This window comes from Herpailurus yagouaroundi, unplaced genomic scaffold, assembly GCF_014898765.1.
Source record: "Herpailurus yagouaroundi ecotype Mexico unplaced genomic scaffold, PumYag 28, whole genome shotgun sequence".
Taxonomy (NCBI): Eukaryota; Metazoa; Chordata; class Mammalia; order Carnivora; family Felidae; genus Herpailurus; species Herpailurus yagouaroundi.
Window position 1 is genome coordinate 5242673 of NW_024412376.1, and position 20056 is coordinate 5262728.

The 20056-nt window shown below is 35.9% G+C and overlaps 1 protein-coding gene across 1 annotated transcript in view; it reads right to left on the bottom strand.

The window, feature by feature from the left end:
- Positions 1 to 400: 400 nt before the first annotated feature.
- Positions 401 to 20056, bottom strand: part of ADAM32 (ADAM metallopeptidase domain 32) — a 278094-nt gene continuing 258438 nt past the window's right edge. Inside the window, exons 18-22 of the mRNA XM_040490395.1 lie at positions 19756 to 19788; positions 8339 to 8377; positions 3702 to 3740; positions 1391 to 1429; positions 401 to 521 (exon numbers count right to left, since the gene is read on the bottom strand). Coding sequence (XP_040346329.1) covers positions 515 to 521; positions 1391 to 1429; positions 3702 to 3740; positions 8339 to 8377; positions 19756 to 19788 — 157 coding nt within the window. The 3' untranslated portion in view covers positions 401 to 514. The remainder of the gene's footprint in view (positions 522 to 1390; positions 1430 to 3701; positions 3741 to 8338; positions 8378 to 19755; positions 19789 to 20056) is intronic.

A 20056-nucleotide genomic window follows, 5' to 3' on the forward strand; every position in this document is an offset into this window, starting at 1 on the left:
TTAGAGCAAGAGTCCTAGACAGTAGTATAGTCCTTAAGGCAAACACAGCTTCCCTCAGAAGCCATGGATTCGGGTTTTGGGGAAGGTGAGGTGGGAAAATATCAGGATTAACTGAGATCTGTATACAGCCAGCCAAGTCCAGTGAGAAGGACTAGGAGGAAGAACATGGACTACCACCCAGAGCTCTTCCTGAGGAAAAGCAGTTGATGCAGATTGCCAGCATCTGAGGCTCCAAGCAAGTAAGCAGGAGTGGGTGGTAGGAGAACTGGGAAAAAAAGCTCAGGGAGCCTGGTTGGGATGGAGATGCCTGAGTAGAGATGAGTATCTTCAGTTAAGGGCCCTAAATGACAGAACTGCAGCCTCAGGGGTGGAAGCAGAAAGAAAAACAGATGCACATGCAAATAGTTCCACACTCGGTTTATTGTTTCCTTCAACTGTGACCAAGGGAGCAAAGGTGAAATTTTCATTTCTCAGTGAGATACTCTCTGATATCCATTGCCTTCTGAAGGAATTATTAGTTACTGTGGAAGAGAAAAAAGACACACAGGCTTAAGGTATTGAGAGCAATAAATTCCCTTCCACCGCAGAATATACAAACTGGGGGTACTGCCAAGCAAAAAAATTCACATGTCAAAAAAAAGGATTCTAGGGTCTCCTGGGTGGCTCAGCCGGGTAAGCATCAGACTCTTGGTGTCAGCTCAGGTCTTGATCTCAGGGTCATGAGTTCAAGTTCCACATTGGGCTCCACGTTGGGAATGGAACCTACTTAAAAAAAATTCTAGACAAAATTTTTGTTAATTTTGCTTGTGAAATTATTTGGCTGTCAGTAACATTTACGCTACAATTTTATCAGATTTCTGGAGAAGCATCATTTTTAATCAGAAGTATTTGCAAATGAGAAAATCTTACATTTTTCTACATACAATAAAATGTTCATGAATATGAATCAAACTGCATTATTTTTTAGAAATTGAAATATATATGAATTGTACCTTTTCCATATCTTGGGGCCAATCTGTTTGGTTTTTCATGTTGTAAATAGTTTTGTTTTTGGCAGTTGGAAACTCATAGGACTTAAATATTGTGCCTTCAATGCCTAATGGATAAGGTGGCCCTGATTATAAATTTACTTTATAGACTAATTTACATATCAGATATCTTACTGGATTCAACCCTTTAATTCCATTCTACCCACAAGAGATAGTTCCCAACAGACTTAAGAGAACAATATTGAATGAAGAAAAAAGACCAATAATAAGATTAGTAAAGATTAATACATTGTTTCTGATTTAGTACTTTACTAATTCAACTACCCAATAAATACTATAGATTATGAATTTCATTTTAATTTCAAACATTTATTTTAAGAGACAGCTTCTAATATACTTACCTACTGTTATGTGTTTGGGTGCTTTCCTGTGATTTGGATCTAAATAAACAATGAAATAATACTTTTAGTTTGATACAATACAATACAATAAAGTTATTTTATATTTTTAATGAAGTTTCTTCCTCTTTGCCTGCAAAAGAATGGTAAAAAAGAAATATCTCCCAAATGTCTACATTTATACTACTTATTACTAAAAGTCAAAATCAAATTTTTGGATCCATAGATTTTTTTTCTGATCCTCTAACCAACAGAATTAGAGAAAAAAATAATGAATTGAAGACAAATTAAATGAGGTTTATTGACAGAGAAAATAATATAGATGATAAGATTAGGGAGATAATTCAGTGATAAGTGATATAATTTTACTTTTCTCATCCTTTTCCTAACTCTGCAATTTTATATCTTCAGACCTTAAAGAAGATGTTTCCAACTATTCTCACTATGAAACACCCCTTTTTAATATACAGTTGACCCTTGAACAACAAAGGGGTTAAGGGTGTCAACCCCCACAGAGTTGATTACCACACATATAACACTTTTGACTCCTCTAAAATTTAATTACTTAATAATCGACTGTTGACTGGAAGCCTTTCTGATAACATAAAGGGTTGATTAACACATTTTATACTTCATATATATATATATTATAAACTGTATCTTACAATAAAGTAAGCTGGGGAAAAGAAAGGCTATTAAGAAAACCATAAAGATGATACATTTATGGTACTATATTTATCAAAAAGCCCATGTGTAAGTGGATCTGCATGGTTCAAATCCATGTTGTTCGAAGGTTAACTGTAGTTAGTTCTCCCCCAAACCAATAAAGGGATCTAGACTTGTGTCTACTGACATGCACAACCCATTAGATTTCCAGCATTTAAAAAAATTCTTGTTTTGGTAGTGTTAACCATGCCTTTGACTATCCCTCAGTCCAGTTGAATACCACTTCTAGAAGAAGATGATTATGTGAATCCCATATTCTATAATGAGAGAGGGGACAATTGGAGTAGTAATAATATTAATTATGTGTGTATGTGAAGTTCAAGAGTAATCACTCATTCATTAACAACTTATTCTTTAAGCATGTACTCTGCTAGGTGTACAGAGCATTACCCTCAAGTGATTTCAGAGTATGTATAGGGAAAGTGATGCTTCTAGGTAAGCAAAAGTTTGGAAGAATTGTGTTGAGCATTCTCTTGACAGGAAACGGAGACAATAAAGAAAATTAGCTCTTTTTTCATACCTAGTTGGGAGAATGTAACTAACATCTATAAAAGGGTAATTATGTTAGGAGATATCCAAAAATAACAGAGAGAATAAAGGATGTAGAAATTCCATAAGCTTCCCTAATGGAGGAAGTGACTTCATCAGAAAGGACAGAAACTATAAATGTTGTGGTGCAGCCTGAAATTTTAACCTGTGGCTATAAAGGGATATTCTGGAATACTAGTAGATTGAAAGTAACTAAAAGACACTTTAAGGAAAAATGTCAGACAGTACAAGAAAACTAAAATTCTAATAAGGGAGAAAGAAATGTGAGAAGACCAATAAATATTTGATGACTTTAGAAGGATCACAAGGCCACAACTGTGGAGCATGGGAAACTAAAAATTTAAGAAGAATTCAGAGAACCTTAGTTAACACAATCGTGGGCTGTTGCAGGGCTGTGAGAAGCAAAGAATTTTAGTGTGTTTATCATTCCATCCCTGTGATAAACCCCTCCTAAGTGGAGTTTACCCCATTGTTTATATTGAGTTTGTGGATATAAATGTAATATGAACAAAAAAGTAGTATTTTCCTTTGTGTACCTCATCATAAAGAATGTAAAAAATGCTCTGCTTATGAGTTACTTCCACATAATAATTATAGATATCTTGTCTCATTAGACTTAACTAGTTTTTTTCCTGTGTATCAAAAGAGTAGGGAATCAATAAAAATTTAGTCAACTGAGAAAAAAGACTGAGTTAATAAATATTTATTCCTAGAACGAAAAATACTGATAAATTGTTTTTTAGGACAGTACTTTATCATCTGTGGCTGCTAAAAAATAGTAAGCAATTATTTGTTCACTATTTTCTTTTTTAAAAGTTTATTTATTTACTTTGAAAGAGAGAAAGAGAAAGAGGGAGCAGGGGGAGGGGTTGAGAGAGAGGAGAGAGAGAATCCCAAGCACACCCTACACGGGTTCAATCACATGATTTGAGCCGAAATCAAAAGTGGATGCCTAACCAACTGAGTCACCCAGGTGCCCCTGTTCATTCTTATTTTCAAGATACACTTATTTATGAGAAAAACTTTCTAAGCTACTTACCTGCTGGTATATGTTTGAGCACTACTTTCTGAACTGGATCTAAATAAAAATAAAAAATAAAAATAATGTCTAACAGTTAAGAAACTTGCCTAAATTGAGAATGATGATCAAGCCATTTTATACCAAAACTAACTCTCTTAACACTTGGTACATGCAAATAAGTAATATTCTTATTTACACAACACCAAGTACAACATATAATGCAAAATATAAAACTTCCAGTGGGGAAAAGTATCAAGATGGTAGAGATGCATTTTTTTTTTTCTTCACCACTTCTAAGCACAATACATAAGTTTGACTATGAATGCTTACATTTGGCTTTCAGGCTTCAAGTTAGTTTTTTTATTCATTGATATGTAAATTTCCACAATTTGCAAATGAAAACTCACATTTATTTACTTCTGGGCAATTTAGCAGAATGAAATGACAGGAAAGAGTTCCCCTTTCTATTCAACAAGAAAAGTTTTCCCTTTCTATTCCACAGAAAAGCTGAAGAAGATGGCACAAAAATTTAATATCCAATGGAGATTGACAGCCAAAAAGGCTTTTCCTTCTGTCAGTAAAAAATGAAGAAACTAAGAGTTCAGAAGGAAAACAGGAGCAAAAGCTGAATGACTACAAGGGAATATGAATGATTTACATCCTAAGAGACATAGTTTTACTAACCGTAGCTTGGAAGGAGTAGAAGACACTGTTTCTAACAGATGCTAGAAAGATAGAACAAACCCTGAGACTAGTAGTCCTAAATAGAGCAAATAAAAATTATGGCCATTGGGAATGCAACAAGTAAGCTGGTTTATCCATGTAGATGGAAAAAGGCCACATAGAGAAGTAAAACCTCAGGCCTGTACTATGTAGAGGGGCAGGATCTCAATTCCTTAATCCTACTACCTACAAATTTGAGCCAGTAAACATAGAAAATATTGAAACATTCATGCTCCAGGACAGGCAAATCTGAAACATTCCCCTCTTCCTAATGTATGTGTAAACTCAGCATGCAGAATTCCCATGAGACCAATCATTACTCCTAAGGATGACATCATTTACAAGTCTAAATTACAAACTACTGCTGTGTGTTAAACGGCCACAGCCATAGCACAGCAGAACAAAAAATTCACACATTAAGATCAATGGACAATATAAAAAACTTAAATAGAAATATTTAAGATCTCCACAGAGAGTAAGATGGGAATAAGTCATGAAAAAGATAACCATTAGGAGAATGAGTGATTTGGAAGCTCATATGAAGGAATCAATGCCAGATAGAGAGGTGAAAAAGTATGGTACATGAACGGTCCAGTTAAGAAACATGGACGCTAAAACGAGAAGACTCTCCCCAATATAATCTTTTTAGATATTAGTCATTTTAAAGAAAAGAAAAAGAATGGGGAAGGGTCAATAATTGAAGAAATAGTAACTGAATTTTTTTATAGAATTAATGACCTGAGTATTGATATCTAAAGACTATATTGAATCCAGATCAGTATCAATAAGAACAAATTATATCAGAACATATCATAATAAAATAACAAAACTCAGGACAAATAGGAAACCTTAGAAGCCATTTAGAGCAAACACACATTAATTGGAAAGGAATAAAGAAATTAATTACACTAACAACGGAGGTCTCATCAATGACAGTAAATGTCACATTACAACAGAATGCTTTAAAAGAGTTGTGTAAAGTGACTCTCAACTAGAAGTCTATAATCATCCAGGTTCTCTTTCAAAGCTGGGTGTGGAAAAAAATATATGTTCAGGCATTTAACACAAAATGCTTATAACCACAGACACTAATTGAAACTAGAAGGGTTGTCCATGGGGGAGGGGAAGAAAAAAAAAAAAAAAAGAGGTTAGAGTGGGAGAGAGCCAAAGCATAAGAGACTGTTGAGAACTGAGAGCAAACTGAGGGTTGATGGGGGGTGGGAGGGAGGAGAGGGTGGGTGATGGGTATTGAGGAGGGCACCTTTTGGGATGAGCACTGGGTGTTGTATGGAAACCAATTTGACAATAAATTTCATATATAAATAAAAAAAAAAGAAACTAGAAGGGTTGTACTTCAGGAAAACGGAAGTTGAAATCAACATGAGAAAATGGGTTCAAGAATGAATAGTGAACAAAGTAATTGGTAAATATGTTGTTAGATCCTAGTAAATATAATAACAACAACAACGACTAATGGAAGGGAAATCATGTAGGTAAAGAACCTAGAAGTTAAAACTCAAATGACAATATATGAAAGATTCATAATGTAGTTTGCTATTAAATGATCTAAGATCCTTCTACTGTTTAGGAAAAGACTGGAAATATTAATTTAATTCAGATATTTAAAAATTAATGACGCTTAAAGTGGCATTAATATAACAATACTGGGATTCACGCCTCTCTGTATTCCTTGACTTCAACAGCCTTTCCCACTAACTTTCCACCAGATAAGGATTATTCCAAAAATAAATGACCTGAAAGTTATAGTGTAGATTTTATGTTAGTAAAGCAAAGCAATAGTATCAAGTGACATTATTAAAACTTATGTGAATAATTATCCCAAAAATGTTTCCCTAGTACACACTAAGCCAGAAGGTTAGTGTAGTGGATTAACAACCTAAATTATACTACTCCAACTGAAATGTAAATTTTCCTATAATTAATGTTATCATCCCTCACCCAATGTAGGTGAATAATGACCCTAGAAGAGATGAATTATATCAACAAGTTTTAGGATGAGAGATAATATGAGAGAAGAAATGAGAGCAGTTATAACATCACAGCAGTTGTAACATCCATAGATATATGGATATGTATATGTGTGTGTACGCATCTATGTACTTTTGTATTTGTAAGGTTTTTTGTTTAGCTGCCCATGTGGGGAGGGGCAGGGGGAGATTAAAAGCAATCATTTATTCATTCATTCAACAAATATTTATTGAGCACTTAGCATAAACCAAGAATTCTGCTACAGGCTGGCTATACAATGCTGAGAAAGATAATCATGGCTTTTATTTTCTGAGATAACAGTATAATAAGACATATGTCCAAGTTGAGGAAAAGTACCTGAGACTTGCTGTGTTTGAGTACCATATGAAAACTCCCTGACACAGAGAGGACATATTACTATTATCATTATTAAATGAAAATCAATTTTTTTTAGTTTGGTGATGGTAACTCATGATTTCAAAGTGTCACTATAAAGAGATTGTCATAATAAGAGAGAAATAAAGAAAGGCAGGCATTCTTATTGAAGAGGAAGCTCTCATCTGGAATAAGACAAATTATATAACCATGTTGTACAGCCTACAAGGTTTACTCTATAGATCTGGAAGTGTTTTTGGAATAGCAGTGGACTTTGGAAGAACACATAAGGAATAACACCAACACTTCCTCACAAGTAAATAAAGACTGTAAGTCAGGGAGAGGGGTGTGAAAACTCCTAAACATTTTATATCTGCAGAAAGACCCCAAACCCAAAAATGACAGATGTGGGAAACTAGACTTACTGTTTTACTATACAGAAATATTCACCCTTCAGGAAATGGATGGAAATCTAATTAAAACTCTTTTGTGATACTGAAAGGCTATGGAAGATGTAGAATTACTGTGTTTTTTTCTAATGTTTATTTATTTTGAGAGAGAAAAAGATAGACTACAAACAGGGGAGGGTCAGAGAGAAAGAGGGAGAGAGAGAATCCCAAGCAGTCTCTGAACTGTTCGTGTAGAGCCCAATGACAGTCAGACACCTAACTGACTGAGCCACCCAGACACCCCCACAGAATTATTGTTTCTTGGGTCACCTGGGTGACTCAATCCGTTAAGCCTTGGACTCTCAGTTTCGGCTCAGATCATGATCTCACAGTTTTGTGAGTTTGAGCCCTACCATTAGGCTCTGTGCTGCTGGTAGGAAGTCTGCTTGGGATTCTCTCTCTCCCCCTCTATCTCTGCTCCTCCCCTTCTCATGCTGTTTCTGTCTCTTTCAAAATAAATAAATAAACTTACAAAATTTTATTATGATGTTTCTCTTCAGCAAAGTTCTTAAGTGACCAGGGTAAGAATTCATTCAGTTGTTCATGAGCATGCACATTTAATTTCTAGTTGTAAAAATCTATAAATACAGAGGTAAACTTCCCCATTTATAAGTTAGCTCCATAAACATTTAACCAATCATTTTTTCCTTTGTTTCCAAAAACTAAACCCCCAACATACATTAACAAAATCAAAGTAAGAAGACATTGATTTTTCTAGACAAATAGTCATTAGTCATTAGATTGGCAAATACTAATAAGTTATTTTTTGGTATAGCACCTTACCAATTGTTACTGCTCAATTGATACTTAGTAATTTATTGCTGGTTATCAATTTGTTAATCTTATTTTTAACACATACTTATTTTGAATTTTTTAAATGTTTTGTTTATTTTTAAGACAGAGAGAGACAGAGCATGAGTGGGGATGGGGCAGAGAGAGAGGGAGACACAGAATCTGAAGCAGGCTCCAGGCTCCAAGCTGTCAGCACAGAGCCCGACGCAGGGCTCAAACTCACGAACCATGAGATCATGACCTGAGCCAAAGTCGAACGCTCAACTGACTGAGCCACCCAGGTGCCCCCACATACTTACTTTAAAAGACACCTCCTAATTTACTTACCTGACTGTATCTGTTTGGCTGCTGCTTTCTGATCTGGATCTAAATGAGAATGAAAATAATGCTTTCCAAGTTAATATTAAAAAAATATGCATCCATAACAAATGAATGTCAGACTACTTTGTAACCTGCATTAACTCTTTTATATCACTAATTGCCACTAATGAATAATTTTAAGAGATTACTAAATTGAAGTATGCAATTAATATTCTTATTTATACACATACCATATCCATAAAGAATATAAATATCAAATCCCCAATAGGGAAAGAAGTAAGAAAACAGATTAGTTTTTCTCCTTTTTACTTGCCAGGATATGCTCAATTTTAAATGCCTGATTCTGGCCTTCAAGTTCCAATCTCATGTTTTACCCACTGATAAACAAATTATTACAGGTCATGATTTAAGACCCTCACTGACTTCTAGATAATCAAGCTGACTGGGTTGACAAGGTAGCTTCCCCCTTCTACCCTGCACAGAGAAATAGTGAAAAAATAACACAAAATACTAGCCAAAATTTAAAAGAAGAAAGGGAAATTTCCCATGATAGTATTAAAAAGAGAGAAAACTGTAAGCATCAAAGGTAAATAGGAACTAAAGCTGAGTGACTCCTGGGGCGCCTGGGTGGCTCAGTCGGTGAAGCGTCCGACTTCGGCTCAGGTCACGATCTCGCGGTACATGAGTTTGAGCCCCGCGTCGGGCTCTGTGCTGACAGCTCAGAGCCTGGAGCCTGCTTCTGATTCTGTGTCTCCCTCTCTCTCTCTGACCCTCCCCCGTTCATGCTCTGTCTCTCTCTGTCTCAAAAAAAATAAACGTTAAAAAAAAAAAAAGCTGAGTGACTCCAGAAGTAGGTGAATTAGTCATCCACATAGCCAATAAGGAGTTGAGCCCTCCTAGAAAGCTTACACTGACTCCTTCTCTAAACTTGGAAGCCATAAAAGAGGGATAGTAAAATCTGCTACTATTAATCTTTGAGATGCAGCAAGGTAATTGTTTCAAAAGTGTAGATGGAAAAGGATCACCTAGAGACATAGAAACTCTAAGTGCTTCAAATGGTTTAAGGATGTGGATGGAAAAAATATCAAATAGAGAAACAGGAACCTCAAGCCTTATGAGTTTTAGGTTTAGGATACAGGCCCATGCTTCCTATGAATTATAGATCTCCAGGTATAACAAATGTAAGCATTTATGACTTAGGAGAGTAACACATGAAATAATCTCCACAAGGAAGATTCTACAAAGCAGGATACACAGAAATCTCATGATATAATTATGGGTGCTTAAGGTGGCCTTACAATCAAAGAAAAAAAGATGCTGAGAGTTAGTGCCCACAGGCAGAGAAAAGTAAAGAATTCATACATAAAAAAAAATTACAAGTAACAGACCAAAAAAAAAAAAAAAGAAAAAGAAAAAGAAAGACAAAAAGAATGTTTGGGATTTCCATAGAGACCAATAAAGAAACAGAACCCATTAAACAAAAAAATGAAAGAACTGGAAAAAAAGGATTACTGATTTTTTAATTGTTTAGGGAAATCACCCAGAACACTTGACAAACAGAAATGTAATAAAATATAAAAAGACCAGTTAAGAAACATGAAGGAGTTCAGACACAGAAGATTTAGAATGACAGAGACTCGATATTTGAAGAGAAAACATCTAGGACTTTTCCAAACTTGAAATTGTGAGTCTTCTCACTTAAAGAAAATACTGAATTTGGTACAGGGGTTAAAAAAAAAATCTCGGGAAGGAGCGAAGATGGGGCAGACAGCATGGAAGTTTTTTGTGTGTCTCGCATCCATGAAATACAGCCAGACCAACACTAAACCATCTTACACACCTAAAAAACTGATTGGAGGATTAACACAACAATCTGCACAATCTGAACCACAGAATTCAGCAGGTACATGGTACAGAGAGGTGAATTTGGGGAGTGAGAAGCCACAAAAGGTAGGGAACTGCTTTTGCGGGCAGAGGATGGAGACTGGGGAGGGGGGAGAATACGGGAAAAGCACCCCTCCCCAAAAGCAGCCAGAGAGAAAGTGGAAAATTGGAAACAGCCACAGGGACTAAACTAAAAAGGGAGAAAGGGGAAAGGAGAGGGTTTAAATTCCATTAAGACTGTAAACAAGGGGAGTACAAAGGCTGCAACTCTGCAGCTCGATACCTGGCAGTGCCCCAGTGGGAAGGGCAAATCCCCAGGAACAGACTGGGGTCCGGGAGGTTCTCGAGCCACACTGGGAAAAGCAGTTCCACAGCTGGAAGGACATTTGGTACAGACTGTTGAAGCCACCTGGTCCCAACAGACCCCAGAAGGTGGCCACATTCGCTGGTGCTGGAGCAACAGACCCCAGAAGGTAGCCACATTCGCTGGTGCTGGAGCAAGGTCATTAAGGGTGAAGCCTGGTGCCAGATGTGTGTTGTGATTTTCCATAATCCCTGAAACGCTGCTGCTACACTGTCTCACGAACATTTTCTGGGGTGGGCTGGCACCTGGCCACAGTCTCAGGGTATAGGCAGCAGCAGGGTCCAGCGGGCATTCCTGGGTGCAGCCGACATTTGGCCACTGCTCATTTGGCCATTGCTTGGTGAGACCCTCCTACAGAGGGGCGGAACAGGTCAAAGCTGCAGTCCTTTGGATGTTAGGGGCCAGAGAAAACAGCCGCATCTGAGACAAAACTCAGGATAGAGGTACTGCCTGGAGCCTGGTCACAGAGTGAAAAAGCAGGGAGTGGACAAGAACTGAAGACAGAGGACGGGTGTGTGATCTGGTAGAACAGACTGGGTAGCTGGGTGGGGGCCATTTTCACCACTCAAGTGCATGCACATATGCACCTATGAGTCCTGCAAAAATACACCCCAGTAAGCTAACAGCACCATCTAGTGGAGAGCGGAGCTGTTACACTGAGCCCTGCCCAACTGGGCCAACAGAAGTCTCACCGCTGGCTTAATTTATGGACTATAAAGAGCTATGTAGACTGACTTCTAGGGGAAAAGAAAGCAATTTCAGTCCTACTTCAATCTGTTACCAGGTTCATCTATTCAAGTTTCTTTCTTTTTTCTTTTTCTCTTTTACAATTCTTTTTTCTTGAATACAGAAACAGAAAAAATTTACTTTTATTTTCAATTTTTATTAAAAATATTTTTCTTTAATTTTTATTACTATATTTTTTACTTTTGTGTAAATTTTTTCAATTTCTACTTTACTTCCATCATTTTATTTTAGTCTACTTCAGTGTATTCACCTTTTCAAATTTTCAAACAATTTCCTTTCTTTCTTTTTCTTTTTTTCTCTTTTTGTTTCTTTTTCTTGAATACAGAAAGAGAAAAACTTCATTTTTACTTTCAATTTCTATTAAAAATATTTTTATTTAATTTTTAATACTATATTTCTTGCTTTTATGTAAATTTTTTCAAATTCTATTTTACTTCCATTATTTTATTTTAGTCTACTACAGTGTATTCACTTTTTCAAATTTTCAAACTATTTCTTTTTTCTTTTCTTCTTTTATCTTTTTTCTCTTTTTCATTTCTTTCTTTTTTCTTAAATACAGAAAAAGAAAACATTCATATTTATTTTTAAATTTTATTAAAAATATTTTTCTTTAATTTTTTTCTACTATATTCTATTCTCTATTTTTCTATATATTTTTTCAAATTCTATTTTACCCCCATCATCTCATTTTAGTCTACTTCAGTGTATTCATTTTTTCAAATTCTCAAACGATTTCCTTTTTTTTCTCCCCCCCTTTTTATTTTCTCTAATTGTCAAACCACTTTCAATACCCAGATCAAAACACACCTAGGATCTAGCATCGTATATTTGATTTGTGTGTGTGTGTGTGTGTGTGTGTGTGTGTGTGTGTGTTGAATTTTTATTTTTAAATTTTTTTAATATTAATTTTTTTAATTTCAATTTTTCTACCTCATTAATTCCTTTTCTCCCTTCAAAATGACAAAACGAAGGAATTCACCTGAAAAGAAAGAGCACGATGAAACGACAGCCAGGGATTTAACCAACACAGATACAAGCAAGATGTCTGAACCAGAATTTAGAATCACAATAATAAGAATACTAGCTGGAGTCAAAAATAGATTAGAATCCCTTTCTGCAGAGATAAAAGAAGTGAAAAATAACCAGAATGAAATTAAAAATGCTGTAACTGAGCTGCAATCACGGATGGCTGCAGCAGTGGCAAGGATGGACAAGGCAGAACAGAGAATCAGCAATATAGAAGACAAACTTATAAAGAATAATGAAGCAGAAAAAAAGAGGGAGATTAAGGCAAAAGAGCACAATTTAAGAATTAGAGACATTGGGGCACCTGGGTGGCTCAGCCAGTTAAGCAGCCGAATTAGGCTCAGATCATGATCTCACGGTCCGTGAGTTCAAGCCCCACATCAGGCTCTGTGCTGACAGCTCAGAACCTGGAGCCTGTTTCAGATTCTGTGTCTCCCTCTCTCTGACCCTCCCCTGTTCATGCTCTGTCTTTCTCTGTCTCAAAAATAAATAAACGTTAAAAAATTAAAAAAAAAAAGAATTAGAGAAATCAAGGACTCATTAAAAAGGAACAACATCAGAATCATAGGGGTCCCAAAACAGGAAGAGAGAGAAAGGGTTATGTGAGCAAATCATAGTGGAAAACTTTCCTAACATGGGGAAAGACAGATATCAAAATCCAGGAAGCACAGAGAAGCCCCCATTACATTCAACAAAAACCGACCATCAACAAGGCATATCAGAGTCAAATTCACAAAATACTCAGACAAGGAGAGAATCATGAAAGCAGCAAGGGAAAAAAGTCCCTAACCTACAAGGGAAGACATATGAGGTTTGCAGCAGAAACTTGGCAGGCCAGAAAGGAGTGGCAGGATATATTCAACATGCTGAATCAGAAAAGCATGCAGCCAAGAATTCTTTATCCAGCAAGGCTGTCATTCAAAATAGAAAGAGAGATAAAAAGTTCCCCACACAAACAAAACTTAAAGGAGTTTGTGACCACTAAACCAGCCTTGCAATAAATTTTAATGGGGACTCTCTGAAGGGAGAAAAGATGGGGGCAAAACAAATAAATAAAGACCAAAAGCAACAAAGACTAGAAAGGACCAGAGAATGCCACCAGAAACTCTACAAGCAACATAATGGCAATAAATTCATATCTTTCATACTCACTTTAAACGTCAATGGACTCAGTACTCCAACCAAAAGACACAGGGTAACAGAATGGGTAAGGAAACAAGATCCATCTATATGCTGTTTACAAAAGACCCACTTTAGACCTAAAGACACTTTCAGATTGAAAATAAGGGGATGGAGAACCATCTATCATGCTAATGGTCAACAAAAGAAACCCGGAGTGGCCATACTTATATCAGACAATCTAGACTTTACAATAAAGACTGTATCAAGACATGAAGAAGGGCATTATATCATAATCAAGGGGTCTATCCACCAAGAAGACCTAACAATTGTAAACATTTATGCACCTAATGTGAAAGCACCCAAATATATAAATCAGTTAATCACAAACATAAAGAAACTCATCGATAGTAATACCATAATAGTAGGAGACTTCAACACCCCACTCACAGGAATGGACAGATCATCTAATCAAAAAATCAACAAGGAAACATGGCTTTGAATGGCACATTGGACCAGATGGACTTAACAGATATATTCAGGACGTTTTATCCTAAAGCAGCAGAATATACATTCTTCTCCAGTGCATATGGAATGTTCTCCAGAATAGACCATATACTGGGACACAAATCAGCCCTAAGTAAGTACAAAGAGATCATACCGTGCATATTTTCAGACCACAACGCTATGAAACTCGAAATCAACCACAAAAAATTTTGGAAAGGTAACAAATACTTGGAGACTGAAGAACATCCTACTAAAGAATGAATGGGCTAACCAAGCAGTCAAAGAGGAAATTAAAAAGTATATTCCTAAACACCACAACCCAAAACCTCTGGGATGCAGCAAAGGCGGTTATAAGAGGACAGTATATAGCAATCCAGGCCTTCCTAAAGAAGGAAGAAAGGTCTCAGATACACAACCTAACCTTACACCTCAGAGATGGGAAAAGAGCAACAAATGAAATCCAAAACCAGCAGAACACAGGAAATAATAAAGAGCAGAAATTAATGCTATCGAAACCAAAAAAAAGCAGAACAGATCAATGACACCAGAAGCTGGTTCTCTGAAAGAGTTAACAAAATTGATAAACACCTAGCCAGTTTGATCAAAAAGAAAAAGGAAAGGACCCAAATAAATAAAATTAAGAATGAAAGAGGAGAGATCACAACCAACACAGCAGAAATAAAAACAGTAATAAGACAATATTATGAGCAATATATGCCAATAAAATCAGTAATCTGGAAGGAAAGGACAAATTTCTAGAAACATATACACTACCAAAACTGAAACAGGAAGAAATAGAAAATTTGAACAGACCCATAACAAGTAAAGAAATCGAATTAGTAATAAAAAATCTGACAAACAACAAGAGTCCAGGGCCAGATGGCTTTCCAGGAGAATTCTACCAAACATTTAAGGAAGAGTTAACACCTATTCTCTTGAAGCTGTTCCAAAAAATAGAAGCAGAAGGAAAACTTCCAAACTCTTTCTATGAAACCACCATTACCTTAATTCTAAAACCATACAGAGACCACACTAAAAAGGAGAACTATAGACCCATTTCCCTGATGAACATGGATGCAAAAATCTTCAACAAGATATTAGCCAACCGGATCCAACAACACATTAAAAAAATTTAACCACGACCAAGCGGGATTTATACCTGGGATGCAGGGCTGGTTCAATACCCATAAAACAATCAACGTGATTCATCACATCAATAAAAGAAAGGACAAGAACCATATGATCCTCTCAATAGATGCAGAGAAAGCATTTCACAAAATACAGCATGTTTTCTTGATAGAAACCCTCAAGAAAGTAGGGATAGAAAGAGCATACCTCGAGATCATAAAACCCATATATGAAGGACCCACCGCTAATATCATCCTCAATGGGGAAAAATGGAGAGCTTTCCCCCTAAGGTCAGGAACAAGACAGGGATGACCCCTCTCACCACTGTTATTCAACATACTATTGGAAGCCTTAGCCTCTGCAATCAGACAACACAAAGAAATAAAAGGCATCCAAATCGGCCAGGAGGAGGTCAAACTTTCACTATTCACAGATGACATGATACTCTATATGGAAAACCCAAAAGATTTCACCAAAAAACTGCTAGAACTGATTCATGAATTCAGCAAAGTTGCAGGATATAAAGTCAATGTACAGAAATCGGTTGCATTTCTATACACCAAAAATGAAGCAACAGAAAGAGAAATCAAGGAACTGATCCATTTACAGTTGCACCAAAACCCATAAAATACCTAGGAATAAATCTAACTAAAGACGTGAAAAATCTATACACTGAAAACTATAGAAAGCTTATGAAAGAAATTGAAGAAGACACAAAAAAATGGGAAAAGATTCCATGCTCCTGGATAGGAAGAACAAATATTGTTAAAATGTCGATACTACCCAAAGCAACCTACATATTCAATGCAATCCCTATCAAAGTAACACCAGCATTCTTCACAGAGCTAGAACAAATAATCCTAAAATTTGTATGGAACCAGAAAAGACCCCAAATAGCCAAAGCAATCTTGAAAAAGAAAACCAAAACAGGAGGCATCACAATCCCAGACTTCAAGCTATACTACAAAGCTGTAATCATCAAGACAGTATGGTACTGGCACAAGAACAGACACTTAGATCAATGGAATAGAATAGAGAACCCAGAAATGGACCCACAAACGCATGGCTAACTAATCTTTAACAAAGCAGGAAAGAATATCCAATGGCATAAGGACAGTCTCTTTAGCAAGTGGTGCTGGGAAAACTGGACAGTGACATGCAGAAGAATGAACACGGACCACTTTCTTACACCATACACAAAAATAAACTCAAAATGGATGAAGGACCTAAATGTAAGACAGGAAGCCATCAAAATCCTCAAGGAGAAAGCAGGCAAAAACCTCTTTGATCTTGGTCGCAGCAACTTCTTACTCAACATGTCTCTCTCTGGAGGCAAGGGAAACAAAAGCAAAATTGAACTTTTGAGACCTCATCAAAATAAAAAGCTTCTGCACAGCAAAAGAAACAATCAGCAAAACTAGAAGGCAACCCACAGAATGGGAGAAGATATTGCAAATGACATATCAGATAAAGGGTTAGTATCCAAAATGTATAAAGAACTTATCAAACTCAACATCCACAAAACAAAGAATACAGTGAAGAAATGGACAAAAGACATGAATAGACATTTCTCCAAAGAAGACATCCAGATGGCCAACCGGCACATGAAAAAATGCTCAACATCACTCATCATCAGGGAAATACAAATCAAAACCACAATGAGATACCACCTGATACCTGTCAGAATGGCTAACATGAACAACTCAGGCAACAACAGATGTTGGCGAGGATGCGGAGAAAGAGGATCTCTTTTGCATTGTTGGTGGGAATGCAAGCTGGTGCAGCCACTCTGGAAAACAGTATGGAGGTTCCTCAAAAAACTAAAAATAGAACTACCCTACAACCCAGCAATTGCACTACTAGGCATTTATCCAAGGGATAAAGGTGTACTGTTTTGAAAGGGCACATGCACCCCCATGTTTATAGCAGTGCTATCAACAATAGCCAAAGTATGGAAAGAGCCCAAATGTCCATTGATGGATGAATGGATAAAGAAGAAGTGGTATATATATACAATGGAGTATTACTCGGCAATCAAAAAGAATGAAATCTTGCCATTTGTAACTACATGGATGGAACTGTAGGGTATTAAGGTAAGTGAAATTAGAGAAAGACAAAACTCATATGACTTCACTCATATGAGGAATTTAAGAGACAAAACAGATGAACATAAGGTACAGGAAATAAAAATAATATAAAAACAGGGAGGGGGACAAAACAGAAGAAACTCATAAATACGGAGAACTGAGGGTTACTGGAGGGGTTGTGGTGGGGGGATGGGCTAAATGGGTAAAGGGCATTAAGGAATCTACTCCTGAAATCATTGTTGCACTATATGCTAACTAACTTGGATGTAAATTTTAAAATATAAAAAAGAAATTTTTTTTAAAAAGAAAAAAATCTCTACAGAATATATTATAATTAAATAACAAGTATTGGGACAAGAAGAAAATGTAGAGGCTTTTGTTAGGCAGAATTCTAGAGGTGGCTTACTAAGTTCCCCATACCTTGGTTATTCAAATATTCTTCAAAGTACTGAAAAGATTTCCCAGCTCCAAATCCGTTGACCTTAAAAAACAAAGTTTATTTTTGGTGGGCCTGACTCAATCAGATGAGCCCCTCAAAAGTAGAGTATTCTGCGGGAACCTGGGTGGCTCAGTTGGTTAGGTATCTGACTCTTAGTTTTGGCTCAGGTCATGATCTCACAGTGTGTGGGTTCAAGCCCCACATCAGACTCTGCAGTGACAGTGCAGAGACTGCTTGGGATTCTCTCTCTCCCTCTCTCTGCCCATTCCCCTGCTCTCTCTTTCTCTCTCTCTCTCAAAATAAATAAATAAACTTTAAAAAAAAAGTATTCTGCTGGTGGCAGAAAAGGAAATAAGAGAGAGTCAAAGCCTAAGGAACAGTTCAACGTCCTTTTTCTTTGAAAATGAAGGGAGGTACATGAGAAATAATGCAGGCAGACTGTAGGAATAGGGAGGGACCCTTAGCAGACAGCAAGCAAGTAAATAGGTACCTCAGACCTACAGTTGCAAGAAATTAGATTCTGCTTACAACCTGAATGAGTTAGGAACATAGCCTGGCCTTCAGGCCTTACAGTCAGTCTTGTGAAAACCCAGCCAAATCCACCTGGATTTCTAACTTACAGAACTGTGACATAACAAATAAATATTGTCTTAAGTCACTAGGGTGTGGTAATATGTTATGCAGCAATAGAAATACAACAGATAAACTACAGATAAATTCCTATTAGCCATTAAGGAATAAATGAATAAACACACTAAGAGAAGATTTATCATCATCTTCTAGCAGTAAATGCCAGACTACAATGACATGTCTTCAAATAGTCAAGGCAAAATAACTCTCAAATTAAAAGTTCACACTTCATAGACTCTTATTCAAGAATGAAAATAAAGATAATTTCAGGTGGGTAAGATAAATAACCTACTACACAGAGACTCACTGATGGAAATTCTAAGAGATGTACTTAACCAAAAGGGAGATTGAACATAAAAAGATGGAGTGAAATTCAAAAAAGAATAGTGAGCAAATAAAGTGGTAAACATGTAGTGAAATCCTAGTATGTTTTGACTAAATACAACAATGACAATGATGACTTGTTTGCAGGAGGTTAAAATTCAGGAGTAACTAAATATCAAATAATAATAATGAGTGAATAAAAGATTATAGGGTTAAATGGGCTAAGATGTTCTTAGAAAACTGTAAATGCTCATTATAGCTGAAGTTAACATTTAATATCAAAAATTAAATAATAATACAATTCAATCATTAAATAATATCACTAAAAGAATAAAATTAGAACATGTAATGACTAAATTAATAGAAGGAAAAAAAACAATGAAAGTACAATTGATACAACAGAGTACAAGAAAGTAGAAAAATAAAATACTGGAAAAGTATGAAATATAGAACAAAAAATAATAAAGTGGCAGAATTTAGTCTAAATACATCAGCAGACATGCAAGTATATACACATATTAAATTCAACTATTGAGAAACTCTTGAGATTCTATATGTTTAAGCTCCACTGGCAGGTTGTTTTTAAGAAACCACCTTAAATAAAAGATTGAAAGCAAAAGAATTGAAAAATTGTATCATATAAATCTAACAAATAGAATGTTCACACAGCAATTATAAAACAGTGAGGGCTGAATTTATGGGTAAGAAACACTAATGGGGACAAAATACTAACAGCACAGTTAGGTCAATATAATTAGTTCTTCCCAATCCATAATTATTATAGATTTTACCTGAGCTCAGTCATGTACAATCTATGAAATGTCAGGTATCTGCTTGTTTATTTACCCAAGCAATACATGAATACAACACAAGTTGGGCTATTTCTAGGCACTATACAGCCTTTTTCTTTACTAATTATGTACATCCTATTTCTTACTAGAGTTGGCTATTTTAGTCCTTGTTTTCTCAGAGTAGGCTTCCAATAACATTTATTAAATGAATAATAGACTAATTTACTAGAAATTAAATTGCTATATATATTAGTAGCCTGGTTTTCAGTGCATTACTTTACTAACTGCAGCTGTTCAAACAGTATCTAAAAATTATGAATTATTAATTCATTCTTAATTTACAACATATATTTTAAGATGCCTTTTAATTTACTTACCTGCTAGCATATGTGTGAGTGCTGCCTTCTAACCTGGATATTTAAAAAAATGGAAAACTGTGTCTCATGTTAGTCCTAAGAAAGTCTTGCCAACTACATGAATAAAAGTCAGACCATCTTATAAACAGTATTACCTCTCTTACAAGACTAGTTACCAATAAAGAAAATAATGTTCAAGGTCACTGAACAAAGATAGAAAAAAATAATACTCTTATTTACCCATATACCTCATCCACAAAGAGTGCAAATTTCAAATCCCACAGTGAGGAGACTATCAAATAGGCACAAATTGTTTTTTCCT